The 21362-nt window shown below is 33.6% G+C and overlaps 3 protein-coding genes across 3 annotated transcripts; 1 reads left to right on the forward strand and 2 right to left on the reverse strand.

Annotated features, from left to right (window-relative positions):
* Window positions 1-231: 231 nt before the first annotated feature.
* LOC122585301 (cell wall / vacuolar inhibitor of fructosidase 2) lies at window positions 232-955 on the reverse strand. Its single transcript, XM_043757429.1, has one exon. The coding sequence runs from the start codon at window positions 881-883 to the stop codon at window positions 317-319; it is 567 nt and encodes a 188-aa protein (XP_043613364.1). The 5' UTR covers window positions 884-955; the 3' UTR covers window positions 232-316.
* An 8314-nt stretch (window positions 956-9269) lies between these two features.
* On the forward strand, window positions 9270-11781 carry LOC122590248 (probable CoA ligase CCL5; the record flags this gene model as incomplete). Its single annotated transcript, XM_043762582.1, has 4 exons — window positions 9270-10646; window positions 11105-11172; window positions 11466-11571; window positions 11656-11781. Coding segments are annotated over 4 exons (1677 nt in total), but the record flags the coding sequence as incomplete, so codon positions are not given.
* Window positions 11782-12814: 1033 nt separating this feature from the next.
* LOC122602077 (acyl-CoA-binding domain-containing protein 6-like) lies at window positions 12815-18690 on the reverse strand. The gene is made up of 14 exons (XM_043774811.1): window positions 18572-18690; window positions 18196-18296; window positions 17992-18069; window positions 17775-17894; window positions 17598-17664; window positions 17444-17505; window positions 16901-17040; window positions 16603-16726; window positions 15321-15435; window positions 14735-14823; window positions 14471-14554; window positions 13806-14102; window positions 13659-13718; window positions 12815-13148 (listed from the first exon to the last, which is right to left on the reverse strand). Exons 2-14 carry the CDS (start codon window positions 18289-18291, stop codon window positions 12996-12998), a joined length of 1485 nt encoding a protein of 494 aa, XP_043630746.1. The 5' UTR covers window positions 18292-18296; window positions 18572-18690; the 3' UTR covers window positions 12815-12995.
* Between the last annotated feature and the right edge of the window lie 2672 nt (window positions 18691-21362).

Here is a 21362-nt window from a genome sequence, read left to right on the forward strand (position 1 = left end):
TTACGTTAATTATAAGAGAAATGGATTAGGTAGCACGTGATTTATGGAATTTAATCACTTTCTTGACCATATCACGTGGTACTCGCAAGAATAAACGAATTTTTGTTTTTGTATTATATAAATCAATAACATCTAACACATGATGATTTGATTAATTATAATTCAAAACCTACTTTCAACCAATTACAAGATGAACATCTGTGTTAACAGCAACTAGTGATAAATTATAGATTAAAACATGAAATGAAATACAATTTGTATACACATAAAAGAAAAAATCACACAAAAATCATATATCTAATACATGACATTGATGTTAATTATAAACAAGACTATCTATAATTGCCATTACAACATCACAAATATGCTTCAAACCATCTTCTCTAGCCGCGATTTCGGTTGGATAAACCAAACTCGGATACTTTTTAAATGCATTATGACAAGCATTTGCGTAGTCGGAAGCCGCCATGACATGAATATAAGCATAATCATACAACTCCGAGTTTAAGTCTTGGATCGCATTTTGTAATGAGGTACCCGAAGCCAAATATCTATCGGCACATTGTTTTAGTACCTTTTTTGTTAAAGTGTCATTTGTAGTAGTGTTTTTGACAAGAACGATATTTGATGATGACAAATATGAGTTGGTGTTTGTTGCATTGGCCAATGCGTACTTGGCCAATATAATCGCGAGCCCTTTTGTATCGGCTTGTGGACTAGTTGAGTCAGATTGGAGAGACGAAATGCATAGGTCGTAAAATTTGGTGGTTTTACAAGTTTTTTGGATCAAGTTGATGTCTCCATTGGCAAAAAGACTAGAGTTGTGATGAGTGCAAGAAATGGTGAGAATTAGAATTAGTAGCATACAAGAAGAAGCAGCCATTTTGAGAAGAGTTGTTCCTAAGATGATACAAAACTAAATAAATGTAATTTTGTGGAAAAGTGGTTGTGTTTTCTCACTGAAGTGAAGTTTTTATAGGCATATAGCATATACCAGTATGTTTTAATAATGCTTTTATCCTTTTGGGAATAAAAAAAATGTACAACTTTTAATGCATAGGATCCAACCCTTCAAGTCACTAGAATATTTTGTATGTGGCTCTTCCATTTGTGTGTGAAAAGAAAAAGAAATTTGTTTGTCCTTAAAACGAGCTATATAAAAAGTTTCTAACTCGTATAATATAAGCCTTTCCAAAAAAAAAAAAAAAAACTCGTATAATATAATGTGATAGACAAGTAGACAACTTGGTGTTGTGGGGTGATCTATATCAAGAAAAACTATAGCAATATATGTATACATGTATTTTTTTTTTTTTTTTGAATGGCTATTTTATTGAAAACCAAAAATAACATACACCAATATAGAAACAACACCAACATGTACCTACATTATAGGTACATTATTTAAAAAAATTGAAACAACTCCAACTTGCCCAAGTCATAGTGACTTTTTTTGATATGTATATATGTATATCCAGACAAATTTTGATGAAAATAGGTATAGGTATAGGTATAGGGATGTGTGCTTGTGCCTATAGGATTGGTAGATGCCAAATGGAGTTCACGGGTGAAGCAAATACTACTACAAAAGGTTTGGATGTACATTGTACAAGCCATGAGCCTGAGCCACGAACCGTTCCTTCGTCTATTATGGCGTATGGACCCATATGCAAATGCAATATGTCTATGATACTGTTCTGTAGAATAAACACAACTGTTTCAAAATGTCTTGAATCAACGAATTGAAGCCACTTACATTTAACATTTGTATTTATGTGATTCGAATGTTTGATTTGAACACAATAATGATGACTAGTTGCTTCTTTAATAAAGCTATTGAATCATACATTCATACTAGTTTGAGAGAATCACATTCATGTAAACGTCATTTCAATGTCACATCAAATTATCAATTCAATTATCTTTATTATGTTATTGTTGCAAGATGACTAAGGACCAATCAATGACACCCCTTATTTAACTTTAATATTTTTAAGTATGCGATAATGAAAATGAAATTGTCCATTAGATTTGGAACGCCAAGCTATGATTGCCATGCGAAGCGACACGGTTTGGTGGCCGAGCAACGCCAAACAAAACAACCGATGTCACCAATACGATACTGTGTGCTCTTGGAACATGTTTTCTCAGTAAAGGTTTAAAAAGTCGTCAACTAAGTTTCAACGTCTTATAAATTTTATCGACCGTAACATATGAAAAATGAGTTTGTAGGCTAATTGAAAATTTCAACAACTCATTCAACTCTAAAAGTTAGTAGTTTTCAAGAAGTCTGGTTTGAATATCTTCAAGAGACTTCTTCAAAATGAATGTTTCTTCATAATGATATCATCTAGGATCGTCTCCGAAAAGCATGAAAAGAAATCGAGGCCCGAGGCAAAAGAAAAATATGGGCCCTAAAAAAGAATTACCTTAGCATTGAAAGGGGGTAAAAATATGAAAAATTAAGTCATTCACAACAGATATTTTGTAGAACTCCTTTGTATTGTAAGTTTCTAATGTTTTTTTTTTACATTTTTATGTATGTTGGGAGAAAGGAATATGAGGTTGTTAAAAAAAAAAGTAATTGGGAATATGAATATAAGGCTTTTAAGCACCTAAGTTGAGTGAAAAATCTCTCACATACCTTTTTAAACCATAAAAATCATTGGGGGCCAAACATTTATTTAAAGTATTAAAATATTAGTATGTGATGAATTTTTCATCCAAATTGAATGTATAACAACCTCATACTCACTTTTCTCATGTATGTTTTTCTTAAAACTTTTTTATGATTCATTGATTAACTCATACGAATAATAAGTTTGGACTAAACTTTTTGGGCCCTAGGCTCCAGCCTTCCTTTGCCTCCCCTAATAAACGACCATGTAAATATCATCAATGGTTTTTTCTTAAGGATGGTTACAAGTAGAGGTGTATGAATAAGTTAACCGGTTTCGGTTAATTATTTTGGTAATCGTATTCGGTTTTTTTTTTAAAAAAAATAACCGGTTCTGGTTAACTGGTACCGGTTAATAATCGGTTACTGTGTATGAAAGTTCTAACTGATGTACCCGATTTCGGTTTTAAAAAACCGGTTAACTGCTTTTCATTAACTGAACAGTTAACCGAAAAAGATTGTTTACCAATAGCCAAAACCATAACAATAGAACAAACAACAGAAATAGAACTACTAACAGAAACTTAAATGAACATGAACTCCTGGACAGTAGAAATAGAACAAAAATAGAACAGAACATAAACAGAAACAGATTGTTTTGGTAAAACAAAACAGAAATAGAACAGAACAGAAACAGAAATGTCCAACAGCAGAAACAGAACAGAGCAGAAACAAAACAGAACAGAAACAGAACAGAACAGAAACAGAAACAGAACAGAAACAGAGCAGAAACAAAAACAGAAACAGAACATAAACTAGGGTTTTGTATTTGATCGATGACTGGGAGAGTAATATTGATCGATGATTCGGTGGCTAAGTATAAATATTCTAAAATAATAATTTAAGGTACCAATTAATCGATTAACCGATTAAATTTAAAAAAATTAACCGGGTTCCGATTAACCGATTAAGAATCGGTGTTTGTTTTTGAAAGTGCAAATCGATTACTAACCGGCGGTTTTTCCTAACCTATAATCGATTTGTACGGTATCGGTTACTAACCGGTTTCGGTTATAGGTCAACTTTCGAATCGGTTCGGTTAACCGGTTTTTTTGTGCACCTCTAGTTACAAGAGACATGAATCGGGTTTACATACAGTCCCTTAAATGCCACTGTCGGTACTCAATCACTACCAATAAACCCGCAGTTCTTAAAGATTACTCGTATACGAGTATATGTTGTATGTTCAATTAAATCACTTTAAGACGTGTTGTTAACATTATTTACAACGTACAAATTATCCCTCCATTTTATTCACTAAATTTACATAGAATACTTTTAATGAAATTATTTACAACGTACATCTATAACCATTAAAATTACCAAACTACCCTTTTTACATCAACTAAACTTACATTAATAACCACACCGCTATCGCCAGTTGCCAAGGACGGAGCCAGAATTTATTTTGTAAGGGGGTAAATTTAAAAGTCTCTTGTTACATTTATTATAGTCATTTTTAAAGTAAAAAAATTTTTTAAAAAATTGACTCTCACATGAGAATTAGAAAATATGGACTCTTTAAAATAATTTCGTGTGAGTACAAGTTATGGAAACTTGAACATTGGTCTTTGCAATTTTGACAAAGGTGCAGAAGGAGGGGTTGCATTATATTAAACAACATAAAATAAGTTCATCGAAATCAATGACATGCAATTTGCCTCTACATAAATTTTCACCAAACTATTGTAATTACTATTATATAATAATTTAAAAAGAAAATATCATTTTCACATACAGCTATATTATTTATCAATGTATGATACATTAACTCAAACAAATAAAACACTTTTTTCAACTTCTCTTTTTAAACTCTATTAAAAATCAAAATAACTTAAGATTTTTACTTTATCAATAGAGGATTTTATCTCAAAACTAATGCTTCCAACATAAGTAACATACTTCCAAAGAAGAGACGTATGACAACGATGATGACATTAGTATGTATTTGCTGTTTATTTATATTTTTTAAGAACAAAATTACAAATATACCTTTAAAAAATTACATTGTACCAAAATTGAAATAGGGGCAATTGCCCACACTGCCCCCATTGTGGAGCCGTCCCTGCCAGTCGCCACCACCTCCGACAACTGTCACTACCACCACAGCTCACCACGACCTGTTTGGTTGTCGTCACCGCCTCCGCATTGCACGGTTACCCTTCTAGGCTTCTAGTACGATGAAGTTTACGTAAAACATATCATCATTTATTTACAGTTAATGCAAATTTCTCTCAAACATTTCTCCATTAGTTTTTGTAATAGAGAGCCTTTGCTCCTAAAAAAAAGTTTCTGTAATAGAATAATCGTCACTTTGAAGTCCCTGAGAAACATTTTCATATAGTGCATATAGAATAGAAACATGATGTTAAAATGAACACTGATTTGTTTAACACGTTTGAGTAATGAGAGGAGTCAGAGGACATATTGTCATATACATATCACATATTTTGATAATAATTTATTTATCATAACGTTTATATACCACACCATATATGTAAAATTATAATAAAGTAATTAAAATATGTGATATCTTTAACGATATTCTTTAGCAATATCGTCTTCTATTTTCTACGTATATTGTTTTGTTTGTTCACACTTTTACTAGAAGAAATCCAGTTCCTCACCAAGCCACGGGCCACGGCATCGGCATGTGAGGCGAATTGTTGGTTGGGTCTAATCCATGTTTGGGCCGGGCCCAGCCCAAAGTGTGCTAAAGTATATATATAATTATATATAATCCATGACTGCATCGAGTGATTAAACTGATATTTCTCACAGGATGGAATTCGGAATGGGAATGCCAAATTCGGAAACGGAATGGCTCCGATATGAAGCAGGAAGGGAATGGACGGATTATAGGTGCAGAGTCAAAAACTTTACCAATGAAGAATTTCTACAATTTCTGTTTCGAAAGCCCAGACCACCACCTCAAAAAAAAAGAACAAAAACAAAAACAAAAAGAAGAAAGAAGAAGAGTGTGTTGACAATGATCAGCTGCCTCCCAATGAGGTTGAAGAAGAAGAAGAAGAAGACGACTTTGATGAACGTTCTAATGCCTTACCTTCCTCCTTATTATTGGCCGTTAAAAGAGTCCATATGGCTATGATATTTTTTTTCATTTTTTCTTTTTTTAATTTTTAGTAATTGGACTTGTTCTAATCATTATTTATAGCCAATTTCCAGATCCATCTGAGCTTGAATTTTGTGGGTGTAGTTTAGGCCAGGGATCTTATAATATTTTGTAGGGATTAGTTTCTTAAAATGTAAATAACTTTACATTGTAGGGATTAGTTTCTTAAAATGTAAATAACTTTACACGAATTATAGTGTGTATGAAACTTCAATTTTATGCATTGTATGTAATGAACTTTCAAATCTTGTGTATTGTATGTATCAAGGTATATCTGTCTACCATATGAGCTTCTACTTGTAAATTTAGATTTAAAAGTTCATTACATACAATGCATATGATTAAAGTTCGATACGCACTATGACAATTTTTGTAAATTTGTTTACATTTTGAAGTCTTAATCCCTATTGTTTATGCTGAAAATGGGATCTCACTGCCCATTCAAATATCCAATCATCTCTACCTTTTCACAAGAATAAACCTCTCGCTTACCTCAGTTATATCGGGGCTTATATTTTTTTTCGGCTTGTTTTGTAAATAGGATATGGACAAGCAAGGACGGAGGCAGCATGGGGGCAGTAGGGTCAGCTGCCCCCATTCCAATTTTTGTACAATGTAATTTTTTAAAATTTAAATGGTATATTTGTAATTTTATTTTAAAAGTAAGAAAAAATAAGTAGGATATAAATATAAATGTTATCTTCGTTGCCACAAGCTTATTTTTTGAAAGTCATTAGTCATCGAAGCATTAATTTTGAGATAGATTTTTTCAGTGGAGAATAAAAAACTTGAGTTTTTTTTATTTCTAATAGAAAAAATGAAGAAAGATTTAAGAAAAAGTTTCATCTGTTTGACTATTTTGTAGTACATTAATAGTGTGGCTGTGTGTGGAAAAATTATTTTCTTTCAAATTATTATATTTATTTATCACATATAACTAATTATAATAATCATAATAGTTATGTAGGAAATATATAAAAACAAGCTAATTATTTCCTAAAAGTTATATTTTTGGGTTTCTTGCATTATGTTGAATACGTTTCTATTTGTCCGACACGTGTGGTCTTTATTTATTAAACAAAACTTGTATTTTTAAATATGAGTGTTACACCCGGTGTGGGGAACTAGTTCTTTTGAGGGTCCATATTCTGTTCTTGAGTTAGGACCCATTTTTTTTATATTTTCGGTACGACTCGTATAAGTATGACAAACAATTTTTAAAATGGACTACTCGCAACAAATTTCTAGGCTTCGTATCTATGGACAAGTATAAGGAGTTAGAGCGTAGAGATATGCAAGGACCAAAGAATGGCTTGCTTACACGAGTGTCTATCATATGACTTTTGGTGGCTCTTTTCTTGTGGTACTAATAAATAACAACTTAGACTATATGATGATTATGGTTTTAGGGTGATTATTTATGAGGACTTGAACCTATTTTATATATTGATCTTGATGGAAATCTTAAATTATGCTTTATTTACCATTGGTTTATGAGTTATGTTCTTGCGCGATGATCATCTATTTGAATGCGCGCATCTTGATTTAATTTGAAAATACCAATGATTTTGTAGACGCAAAGGGTAAATAGAAAGTTACTAATGACTATCTAATCTGTTGTTTTATATGAAAGTGATACCTCATGAGAACATCAATAAACTTGTACTCAAAATGCATTCTATCAGACATGGATTCATCTAAATAAGGACTAGACTTCCTTGATAAACATTTTGTACTTCATAGATGGCAATAATCGAATTGCTAAGAGGTTCCGGTCCTCACGATGGTCACCTAGTGATTCACATTAGATCTCATTTCTCCTTAATCATACTGTTACGTGATTTATATTTGTTCATGTTGGTTGTACGATCGATCAATAATGGTTGACCGATAACTAATAAGATGTTGTCACATCATGACCAAAAAGAATAAAACAAATTAAAACAGGATTCCAACAAAAGTAGGTAATTTTTGTGCAAACTGCCACGTTCTGAAATAGAAACAACGTTTGTTGTTAACACTAATCACTTATAGAAAGAGACAATGACATCAATTTCCATCCGACAAAGTCGTTTCATTTATTTGTACTTGTCATGTAAAACAAATTTAGCAGATTATATTAAAAGACATAACCTTAGACCTTAGTTTTATCTCTTAATAATATACGCGTAATAATTATGTTGATGTACAGCCTAACATTAAAAACAGTTTCTACACTTGTATGACAGGTATACAAACTTTTATTATACATATTTATAAGGAAAAGAATTTGTATATGTATAATGTAGGAAGGAAACTTTGTTTTGGTTCATTGTATGTAACTAATTTAATAAACTGAACGGGTCGTGTAAATAATCTATTAAATGCTGATGTGGTGGTCTTTCATTGGACCACGTATCAGATGTTTGATGGTGCCACGTTAGTATCCGGCCGATTTCTTACACAATTCGTTCAATTTTAAGACAAACTTACATACAATGAACGAAAACAAAGTTTTTTTTCCTACAATAATAGCTTAAGACAAGTTACATACATACGCATATATTCTTTTCCCCATATTTATATGAGGATTATAAGATCCAAACTAAAGGTTGCTCCCCGTCCTTAGCTTGTGGGGGATATTAGAAATATATTAGTTTCCATTTATCATGTTTTCATAGTATTAGTTTCCTTCCTTTGATTTAGGCTACTCTATAAATATAGCCTCTTGAAATCCTTATCTCTACTCCTTAATAAAACAAATTTCCTTCTATTAAATATTTCTGTCTTTGAAATACCTTATTTGCCTTTGGACTTTTTTTTGTTTTTTTCTTTACGTAACTACCCAAAATCCCTAATAAATCAGACCGTCTTCCCCACTACTTCCACCGCATTGCATGGGTACCATGCTCGTGAATCATAATCAAATACAATATTGTAAGGTTTCATAATGCTACATTCCATACACTTTGAACAAGCTGTCAAGCTGATTTCACCATAAATCCATAATTCTGAATTTCGACATATGTCATCATGGATGGAATATTAAGAGTAGGCAAACCTCGGGTATGAAATTAAACCGAGCTAGGACTGTATCAAACTGAACCCAGCCCTGTAAGAACCATAGCCCTGGAACTTTAGTCTGGTTCCTATCCAACCTAGCCTTGAGACCGAACTAGCTAGTTACGGTTTAGTTCTTGGTCTCAGTCCAGCCAACTGGTGCACTCTTACAAAACATTACCTGATATAACTTTCAGTTTCAATTAAAATAGACAATACAATTATATAAGTATAATTTCTGAAATGATACATTTGACTATGTCATAACTGGCCTGCAGACATAATTCCACCGGAATAAGTCATCAACAATTCTACCTGCTCCTCATATTATTATAACCTAAGATATTTAGTGAATTATATATAGTTGCTGCTCTACATTTCATGCCCATTTTTTTTTTCTGGTTCACTTGATGAACCTATAAACCGAATTACCAAACCAAGTTATCGTGCCAGATGAAGGGCGGTTATGACTCTGAAACTAAGATCTACCACTCCCTTATCAAGCTCGAAGGAAAACACAAGATACCAACTAAGACCCATCTCAACACAGCTACTTTTGTGTTATCTCAGTTCCCTAAACTAGACCGAGCCGAGTCAAAAGTTGCACTTATAGACTCAGCCACGAACCGCAGGATCACGTACGCACAGCTCGAACGGTCAATCCACTCGTTAGCAGCCGGGTTGTACCACAGTCTAGGGGTTCGTAAGGGTGATGTAGTCTTTCTTTTAACACCAAACTCCACCCTTTACCCAACTATATGCCTAGCCATACTCTTGGTTGGAGGCGTTGTTACAACGGCTAACCCAGTCAACACCGAATCCGAGATAGTCAAACAAGTACTTAACTCAGGTGCGAAACTAGCCATTTCTGATCCTGCAGAGATTCACAAACTTCAATCAACCAAGACTCCTGCTATAATCATTAACCGTCCCTCGAGTGGTAACCAACTTTCGGTGGAAGAATTAATCGAATGTAGTGAATCAATGGAGTTACCAGAAACCAGGACAAATCAGTCAGAAACAGCAGCGATATTATACTCGTCTGGAACGACAGGGACCAGCAAAGGTGTAATATTAACACACAAGAATCTTATTTCTATGATGAAAATACTTACATGGGCTGTTGATATAACATCAGCAGAAGACGACATTTTTCTGTGTTTCATACCCATGTTCCATATCTATGGTCTAGCCTTTTTTGGGCTCGGGTTGTTATGTGCTGGCACGACAACTGTTTTAATGAAACGTTTCGACTTACAAGGCATGCTAGAAGCGATAAAAACACATAAAGTCAATAATATACCAGCGGTTCCTCCTGTTATACTTGCGTTGGTGAAGTATAATGGAGGTGGGTGTGACTTGTCGTCTTTGAGAAGTGTGGGCTCAGGTTCTGCACCCTTGAGCCAGCACTTGGCAAATGGATTCAGGGCAAAATTTCCGTGGGTTGAACTTAAGCCAGGGTATGGGCTGACTGAGAGCTGTGGGTCAGTAGCATTTTTTGTTACTGCTGAAGAAGCTAAAGCTCGGTCAGCTGCTTCAGGAACTTTACTACCAAGTTATTCGGCTAAAGTGGTTGATTTTGAAACAGGGGTTGCTATGGGGCCTTATGGTGAAGGTGAGCTATGGTTGAAGGGACCCGCTGTGATGAAGGGTTATCTGGGAAACGAGGATGCAACGTCTGCAACTATTGTTATGGACGGGTGGTTAAGGACTGGCGATCTTTGCTACTTTGATGAAGATGGCTATCTTTTTGTAGTTGAAAGAATAAAAGAACTCATCAAATATAACGGTTATCAGGTATTACAACTCGCACAGCTTGTTCATCCACATTAATTAGCCAAAATAAGGCCGCGCCTCAAAGGTTGGGTAAGCAGTCAAAATGGGCAAGGGCAACTTACCCAAATTTTTCTTAACATGATATTCTGAATGTCTTTTTATCAACCGTTAGGTGCCAGACATGATTACAAGTTCTAATACTAATCTAATTTTTCGAACTAAATGATCTGGGAGATTTGTAAAATGGAACTACACTTTCGGTTGTCATTTGACATGTCTCGTATATTCACATTTTACCTATTTAACCCGTTAGAGATGAAACAGACCCAAATCAACCCATCCAAATGTAAACGAGCCAAAATTGCCACCTCTACTCCACCTGTTCAACATGAGGATAGACCCAACTAGACCTCTAATTTCTAGTGTTGGATATATTATATATAATGAGATGACATAACATGATCACTTGATGAATGCAGGTAGCTCCAGCAGAACTGGAAGCCATATTATTGAACCATCCTCATATACTTGATGCAGCAGTTATACCGTGAGTTAAATTTATTGTGTGTGAAACAAGCAGAGATAAAATTTTGACCCATTTACTTATGAATGTGAACAAGTTAAATGGAAGCAAAGGGTGGTCATGGATACCCCACAATGTCTATAAAACTCTAGTATTATTGACATGTATTCATTTAGTCCAAAGTTAATTGACCCCCAACAAAACATACACTTAGATTGTAAACTGTCAAACCCCTATACCTAAAACCCCGGCTTCGCCAACAACATTTTCAATGAAATAGTAATAATAATATATATTTGTCATAATTATACTCGTAGACTTGAAGATGAAGAGGCAGGAGGCGAGGTACCAATGGCATACATAGTTAGGGAAACTAGTTCTGAACTCAGTGAAGACCAAGTCATTGAATTTGTTGCTGCCCAGGTTTGTATACTTACTTGAACTTCATTTTCTGCATTTTCTTTGAATGAATGGAAGATCACAGACATGATGAGTTGTTATTTTCAGGTGGCACCATACAAGAAGATCAAAAGAGTGGCCTTCATAAATGAAATACCAAAGTCTGTTGCTGGCAAGATTCTTAGAAAAGATTTAGTGGCACAAACTAAAAAGAATATTCGACCCAAACTGTAACAAATACATTCAAAAAAAAATGCATATTCGAAAGTTGACAATAATGGATTTGAGTGTTTGACTTTTGAAATCAAGAATTGTGTTACTTTGGGATGGAATGGGATGAAAAGTTCAAAATATGTAAAGTAATCTCGGATTGTATAAGATGTTGTACAGTATTTGGAAGTGATTATTTGTCCTATGTTAATCTTTTTTATTATTATTATTATTATTTGATTTCTCTACTTTACTTTTGTACTTTTTCATACAATTGAATGTAAAGATTGTTACTACTACGAAGTTTGTTGCTGTATTATTTATATCGATACTTTTTTTTTCATGACTTCTTAGTATTGATATTGTCTTTCATTTTTATTTACAATTAGATTTTCTGGCAATTTGAAAATGTTAACTAAAATTGTAAACGTAGGGCCCGTTTGATTGTAGAAAATGTTTTATGGTTTTTCATTTTAAATTTTCTAGAAAAGGGTTTTTATTTTCTAAAAAACAAATAAAAATTTTAAAAACGCATTCTAATTAAAAAACTTCGAAAACATGTTAGGGATATAAGAGGAAGGGGAGGTGGGAAATGGAAAATAGAAAACAAGGAAAAGATGTTTTCAAGTTTTTCATTAAAGAGTGAAAAACAATGTTTTTCTATTTTCTTGGAAATTATTCTTAAAAACTATGATTAAAACACGATTCTACTTTTCATGTTTTCTTGGAAAACAAAAATGTCCACAACGCACCCTAGGATTCTAATGTTGCTTTCCAAATGCACGTAAGCTTGAAAAACTAACTACATTTCCATCTTGGGTTTCCTATAATTTTATTTGTTCGTAAGGCGAAAATGTAAGCATAGCAATTTTTTGAAAAAGTAAATTTACCTCCATTATGTAGGATAAAATATGTACTTTTATACCTTAACATTCGGGTTTTTTTTTCATTGTAAACGCGTCTTAAAATCTCACTACTGACACACGGGTTCTTCAGAGTAACAAGGGAACAGAAAAGGGGGACAAAACATGGCGAGAGGACCAATATAGAAAGCTGGTTGTTCAACAGACATTCAATAATGCTTCTCTTGCTAAAGGTTGACAGTCTGAGCTCACTTAAAAATTAATGATATACATTGCTACAATTGAGCTGACCAAAAAGTTCAAGCTCTTCTGTGTTCGGACTATAATTTAGGTAATAAGCTTGTAAGTTTGGAAGGTCTCCTGAACTCCTCCACTTTAAGGAGCCATCCACCTCCAAGCTCCACCTGAACTTTGTCTCTTGGCAGAAGTATCATGCTCTGGTGCAGATTTTTGCGAGCGCAATGCTTGTACCTTTTGCTCTAAGGATTCCATTGAGGATAGCCTCGTTTGAAGATCCGAAATTTGTGCCTGAAGTCACCATAATGAATAGCACGTAAGGTATCAGCCACCATCCATATATAGGGGAGGCAAGATGGTTGGGTTGGACATAGGTCTCTTTTGGCACGTTAACACTAAGCATGGGTGGGTTGACCCAAAAACAATTCTTCGTTCATTTCTAAACAAACTTATAGCTTATCAATTTGTTAATCTTGATTACAAAACAGTGTTACTAAATTAACTTAATTTGTAGATAAAAAAAATTTTAAAGGTTGATAAAATTTTGGTGAACTTTAACCGGTACAATGCATCTGACATGTTCCCTTATTAAACTTTACTTTATTATATGCCCCATTAGAGATAAAACAAAACCTACAGCAACCCATTCGTAAGTATATGGGTTGAAATTGCCACCTCTAACCATCCAAAATGAAGACCTAACTCAAATTTTGAGAAACTGAGAACAGTTAGATTTTTAACTTTCAAGAGACTATATAGATCTTCAATTAAGAGAAAAAGAATATGGGAGGGAAATAGGACCTCCAGACTAGAACATCTAGATTTCTCAGCAGCTAATTGACCTTGAACCGAATGCAGTTCCTGCAGTAAGTTGATTAAGGGAAAACAATATGAGTGTCTAATCAGCAATTTGAGCGCCCATAATAACAATCTATCAACTGAACACACCTTCAATAAGTCAGCATGAGTTTCGTGGTATTCATCAAGTTTTGTCTTCACAGTTGACTTTTCTGCTTTGACCCAGGCGATGGATGATTCCAATGCCTTTTTCTCTTCTTTGAGAGCACTAACTTCGACTGAGAGATCCACCTTAGGTTTTGAACTTTCGATGGCTGGAAAATCTAAGCTTTCAGATTTAGCTAGGGCATATGCAGCGGTCACGGAAGCTGCTGCTGCTGCAGCTGCTGATGATTTAAAGATCTTTGGATGTTTTAAATCCTTTGGTTTGGGCTTCATCACATAAACCTAATAGTTCATATAAACAAAATATGCCATATAAGTTAATAGCTTCAATTAAATAGTAAATTATGAGTACATTTAGATAGCGTTTCGTCATTTATATCACTAACTGAATCAGTTCACAAATATAACTTTATTCTAAGGTAGGAGTCAAAGGTATATTAGACTCAATAAGACTTCATTAAGTGTGAATAATTGGTTCGTTTTGCTCCACGAATTTGTAATATATGATTTCTTTTCAGCAGAATAAGGGATTTGGAAAAATGAATTATCCATGTTAATTTCCATAGATGTACACAAGCAGTCAAGAAGTTTTCAATCTCCTCTAGCCTTAAACATATCACGATTGAAAAAATATGTAACGATCAACATACCTCATTGTTGTAGTTTCCGTTGTAGCCACCAAAAGCAACCAAAAACTGTTCACCATCTACTAATGCTGATGATATGGTAAGCCCCTGTTTAAATTGAGATATAAATAACAAAAACAAAAAAGCAGAAAACAAAAAATTACAAAGATAAAGAGGCGGAAAGAATACAAATACTTCCATGGGCAAAGTGATTGTTAGAAAAGATCCATGTGAACAATAAAGAGAAGTGTTTGTTTGTATGAACAAAATACAAGGAATAGTAGTGACCTCACTGGCAAGTGGATCTTTTCGTTCTACATTCGTCAAGACTGACAACACAAGTGTAGACATATCCAGCACCAATGTCTCTAAAGCACCTGCAACAAAATGTGATATTATGGTTACTCATAGAAGCCATAATTCAACTCCCAGTATGTCCAAAATAGACCCGCTCTTTACCATCCAACTAGTTACTTTATTCAAGAGGTAGCAAAAATGGGTGTGTTGGGATCAGATAATCAGTAAACACAAGTAAATTTGGTCCTGGTTGAGTCCGCATGAAACACTTGATGATAAAATTAACCATATGATTAAGTTATATATATATATATAAAACTAAATTGTCAAATTTGACTATATAAAATTTCCAATAATAAGCTAACTTGTTAATAATAAATTTTTAAGTTCTCGTACATTATGAATAAATGTGGGACAGCTTTTAGCCCATTAGACCTCTTCGACCCATTGACTTGCATCCTTCTAACTATAATATAAAATTCTGACCATTAGAGATAAATTATAGTGTGCATGACCAATTTGTAAGTTAATTGGGTCACGATTGCCACCTATACTTATTTCTTCATCTAATACGTACCGCTTTTATTATCTCCGCCGCCAACTATAAACCACTTATCATCGATACAGACTCCACCATGACCTGCCCTGGGGGGCACCAAATTACCTTGAATCTGTGGTTGGGACCATTCTAACTGCAATACAGGAGAAAATTGGTCATGCTTAAGAGAAGATAATACAACTGGATGCTCTTGCACATGTCATGCTTTAGACAGATGACATGACACGCTAAAGTTACAAGACATTCCGCAATAACCAATTATTGAAAAAATAATACACTTTGAACAGACTTGGCATTATCTGCTGATATGTACCATTGACTAAGCACCTAAGCTAGACTCTTGACGCACAAGTCCCCTTGAAGATGATTTCACAATTTTCAGATGATTAACATCGCCCAATAAAATCTAGGTCAATATTAAGAATCCAAAGAACTAGTTCCCTCGGTTAACACCAAATTGATGAACTTAGTAAGTGGATCTTAAAGAATAAGAGCAGCTGGTACATATTCATGAACAAAGTTGTGTCCAAGACAAAACTTTGACAACCGCATCTATCACCAAATATTGTAGTTTCCTATACCCCTTCGTCAGTACCATGTTTAGGATAAACCCTTGAAGGGCAATGCAACATATATACAAACCTACAATGTCTTTCAGATATTATCCTAAGGTTTAGAAAGTAGGTGCATTGATTAGCATCGGTAACTATCCTCACTAATTATATACTAGATGAATGCCCGCGCAATGCAGTTGCGATGGTGGTGGCAGCTGCGGTGTGGTGGTGGCGGCAGCAGCGAGTAGTGTAGGTTATTGATGTAAAGGAAATTGATGTAAAAGGGGGTAGTGTAGTTACTTTAGGAGTTAAGGCATAGATGTTGTAAATTAACACAAATTCATTATGGGTACTTTTGGTACAGTAATATTGACTTGTTAGGGATGTTGATAGATTAGGGGCATTTTGGATTGTTGTGGAAAGTCAAGAAACATACCATTCACTCATTTTCAACTTTCCAATTATATCACTCTTCCTGATATGAAGTGTGATGGTTTGTTCTAAGCTACCAACAGAATGGTAATCCGAGGAAAAGAGATCAGCTATTTCAAAATAGAGTTAATTTATTGAGTAATTATTGAGAAGGTTAACAATTACTAGGGTGAACCGAGACAGATTGTCTGAACAGATGAATGATGTAAAGAAGATTTCTAGCAAATCCTAATGATGGAGATATATGTTACAGATATGGGTGAAGGAAAAATCCACAGCTCAAAATAACAGCACCAAGAAAGATGAGTAATTACCATCTCCAAATCCAGCACGTGCAGATCATTAAAGAAAGTTGAATGAGAACAGCCACCATATATTTGAAGGTAGCGATCCACATGCACTGCAGCAGTATGATCAAATCTAGGAGCTGGAGTCTGCCTTTAAAAGCCCAATAAAATGATAAAAATGTTTTAGAGCATACATAAATATTAAATAACAACATATGTAAAATCCTTATAGCAAGATTGCACTACATTTGGGCATTCGAACAGGGTAGAAGACCTATCCATAATTATAGGATAGTACATAAATGCTTTTCTATAAAATACATACTTAGTCTCAGCAACATTCCAAGTCATTGTCTCCAGATCAAGGACATTAACATCATTCAGAAGACGTCTATGTTTGTCCTCTCCCCCAAACATTATAATTTTCGAACCAACCAATGTCACAGATTGCCCACCACGAGCTACCTACAAGATGCATCACAGGAATACCAATGATCATGTGTACCAATTAAGCTGAATAACATTACGTAAGTTGATATTTTATGCCCTTTATCCCAATATACGTATACCATTATATGGATTTTCGTCAGATATCATACTTATCTACTTCATTCTCCCCTCTCTCCATCTTTAATTACCCTCAGTCGTTTAATAAAATCCACTTTGCAACACACCACTTTCCCTATCAATAGAGAGAGAGGTGAAGCTAGAACAGTTACACATAAACAGTAACACACCATGAGTTGGGAACAAAAGAAAAAGGGTACACTGAGCTAGTGGCATAGGGTCATTTTGATCAGAAATGAAAGCATGACCAAATAGTTACTAATAAACAGTTACACACATAAGAGAAAGATTCAAGAGTTACCGGAATTTTTCCTGTGGCATCCATTACCCCACTCACGAGTGACTCGAGATCAATGAAATGCACTACAAGTTAATTAAAAATTATAAGGTTCTACAAAAACAAAATAAATCATGTCCGCTGGCACAAAAATATAAAACTTGTTTGGGACACAAACCTGTCACAGTTTCCCGGGTATCCTTTGAGTGACCACCAAGGAGGAGAAGCTTGTTTCCCCACTTGACCTACATTACGGTTGTATTGTAAATCACGGTTAGATAAAAACCAAAACTAGTTTATCTACTATAAAGATCAAAAAAGGAAATACATATAATTTTATTATAAAAAAACACACCATACTATGACCAGATGTAGCCGGGAATACTTCCAATGATCTACCATCTTTAACATTATCACTCTCTGACTGACTTTTTAACTTAACTGTCGACCAACTTAAATTTCTCAGATCAAGTGCCTGCAAACCATAAACACACATTGTTAAATTAAACCCATATTCGAAACACAATCACTTTTAAACACAGAAACACATTGAAAAGTTAGCATGACAATACCTGAACATCCGATAAGTATCTCCCATTACGACTTCCACCAACAATGTACAGCTTTTCATCGACAACAACTGCACCATGCTACAATACAAAACGAAACATACATACATACATATATGTGATACAACTGACTAACATATAGTATTATAGTATAATATCATAAAGCACGGTTGAATGGGTACGTAAACAATATACGATTGTGCGAACCTTATAACGAGCTAAAGGATGTGGTCCAGGCACCGGTAGTTTAACCCATCGGTCATAATCGAAATCCGAATGCCAATTCCAGTTGTCTGATCCCATACTATCTATTTTCACAAAATTAAAAAACTTTTTTTCAGCTCGAAATGAATTTTACGGTAGTTCTAACAACTAATAATAAGTCTAATATAACATAGCATATAGCACATTTTATATGATTAAGTTGTAGCTACTTACAAAATATATATCTATTCATCATAAATAAATTAATAAATAGATGCATTTTAACTATTTTATAATAAAAAAGAAGTGATTAATCAGTTGATGAAAACCTAGATGTCAGATATTAAAGCTGTGATTTAGTTAAGATTAAGATAAATACCTGTATAAACGATTGTGATTGAGATCGAATAGGTGTTTGAGATCCCGATCCACAGGCGGATTGGAGGTTAATCAAGCTGTATGTATCTATGTATTGCTGATGTTAACCGGAATAGGTGAAACGTCGTCGTATTGGCTTAATTTTCTATATATAAAGATTAAGAATATGAAAATAAAATTAAAAAAATGAAGTAATTAGAATTTGGGACAAGTTGCAATAGGTTTTTATGATGGGAATTGATATCCCTATCCCTATTATAAAGATTATTTTTCATAAGTATTTTTAAAAAGTTTTTTATGTATCAAACTTGTATTTTATCTTAAAAAGTATTTTATATAATTATGATGTCATATGAAATAACATAAATATAGCCCCTTACAAGTTTAATAAAATTATTAATCATTTATTAAAAAGAAAAGAAATTTCATATGACATCATAATTATATAAAATACTTTTTAAGATAAAATACAAGTTTGACACATCAAAAACTTTCTAAAAATACTTATGAAAAACAATCTTGTTTTATTTATAATAGGGATTTACAAATAAAATGTCTATTTTAATTTGCTTAATGAAAATAGTTATTCTTATTTTATAAATTATTATTGTGTTAGCTATGGGTGAGCAAAACCGAAAAAACCGAACCGAAAAACCCGAAAACCAAAAAAACCGAAAACCACTGGTTTTGGTTTTCTAAAAACCGAAAGTTGTGGTTCGGTTTTGGTTCGGAATGAAAAACGGAACCATAAAAACCAAACCGAACCGAACCAAAAATATATATTGTTACTTTATTTTATATTTATATCATTTTATTATTAATTTTTAATATATATTTGCATTTAGGTGTATATAAAAATATCATTTATATGTTTTAAGTGAAAATACACAACAAAATTAATTTGTTTTAATAATTGTATAATTAAACAACGCGTAGAAGATATAAATAGTTATAAACAATATTTGTTTGAAGTTCGTACGATTTACTTTTATGAATTTGTTGTCATTGTTGTAGTGTTATTGTTACTAATATGGTTTTGAAAACTTGTTTAAATTAATTAAGGTGAATAGGGTATAAACTTATAAACTTTTCAAGCTTAATTTAACCCAAACCACAAGTGGTAAAAACCGACTAAAACCAAACTGAAATAGACCCAAACTGGAAAAAAATGAAACCGAAACCCAATGGTTTTAGTTTTCAAAAACCGAATCATAACGGTTCGGTTTCGGTTTTAGTTAAAAACCAAACCAAACACTGTTAGCTAATAGTTTTATATAAAGTTACAATGTACCAATAACAAACATTAAATATATTTTTTGATTTTAAGATTTTATTTAGCATAACCTGGGTTAAACCCGGGTTGATTCACTAGTATCTATACAATAATGCATGTTTTACACAGTTGTACACTGTGTAATAAAATATGTATTTTTGTTGTAGATGGCTAAAATATGTTGTAGATAGGGTGGCAAGTGCCAAACGTGGGAATGAATCGTTTATTGGGCTAACCGGTTAGTAACGACCCAATTCGGGATATTGGTCAACGATATGTTGGTATGCATCGGTTGACGTATGAGTTGGCTCGTTAAATGGATGTTGTTAGCACGGTCTTATGAGTTTGCATATCAGTTGAGTTAATTCGGCATGTCAGGAATCCACATTGCAACCCAAAAACGATAGTTAGAGGGAAGGGTGTAGTGTCAAATCCTTGGCTAATTGGCAAGTTTTAAGCCAATAGGAGGTGGACACGCGGATTAGCCAAAAACAAACCAAAAATAGCCAAATCTTGCCAAAAAATGAGGTGTAGTGCTAATCGGCTCCAACTGGCTATATAATAGAATAATAATAAAAATAATAATAATAATATCAATATCAATCATTTTCCTAACCCCATTTTCACAGCACACCCATCACCGATTTTTATTCTTCTTCCATCTATATATTCTTTCTATCTATCTCCATATATATATATATATATATATAACACCACACTATATATAAAAGAAACAGATCTTTCTTTTCTTTGCCAAATAGAACCGCCGATGCCTTTTTGTTTCTTTCTTCCGACAAACCTCTGGCGAATGATGATGACGGAGAAGATATCTACCCATCGGAAAAACACACACCCACCACCACCATTTTAGGTATGTGTTTATGTATATATACACACGTTGAAGATGATGATGGTGTAAATCATTTTGGCCGGAAAGAGGAAAAAAGGAAAAAACTTGCCGAAAAAAATATGTATGTGTGAGTATATATATATATATATATATTTATGTTTTTTTTTGTTTGTTTTACCTTGAAAATATCACATCCAACGGTCACTTGCATCGGCCAAAACTAGTCGATCGTTCTTGCCAAACTTTGCCAAAACTAGCCGATTATAGTTGCCGATTCATATGCTATAGGGTTGCCGATGTTTTTTGCCGACTACACTCTTGCCCCTTATGGCCCCGCAATGCGGGTTGTGAACCTTGTAGTTACTATTAAGATGTTGTTTGTTTAAGCACTTAATAAAAAAAGTCGTTAATTAATCAAAAATATTTATTCCATTAAGTTATCAAAAGTGTTTGCTTTTTTTTACTAAATAAACAAAAATTAACTATATTGACTTAATCTATAAAAACATTATTTATTTTTAGTCATTTAATAATTATAAAAACAAGAGACATTAATTTATCTCCGAATAATGCCTAGCCCAAAACAAAAATTTAGTAATATAAATTTTCTTATCCAAGCCCATGTGTTATTATGCTGCCTTTAGTCCATTTTTAGCGCCCTCGGCCCAA

Source organism: Erigeron canadensis, chromosome 1 (genome assembly GCF_010389155.1).
Source record: "Erigeron canadensis isolate Cc75 chromosome 1, C_canadensis_v1, whole genome shotgun sequence".
NCBI lineage: Eukaryota > Viridiplantae > Streptophyta > Magnoliopsida > Asterales > Asteraceae > Erigeron > Erigeron canadensis.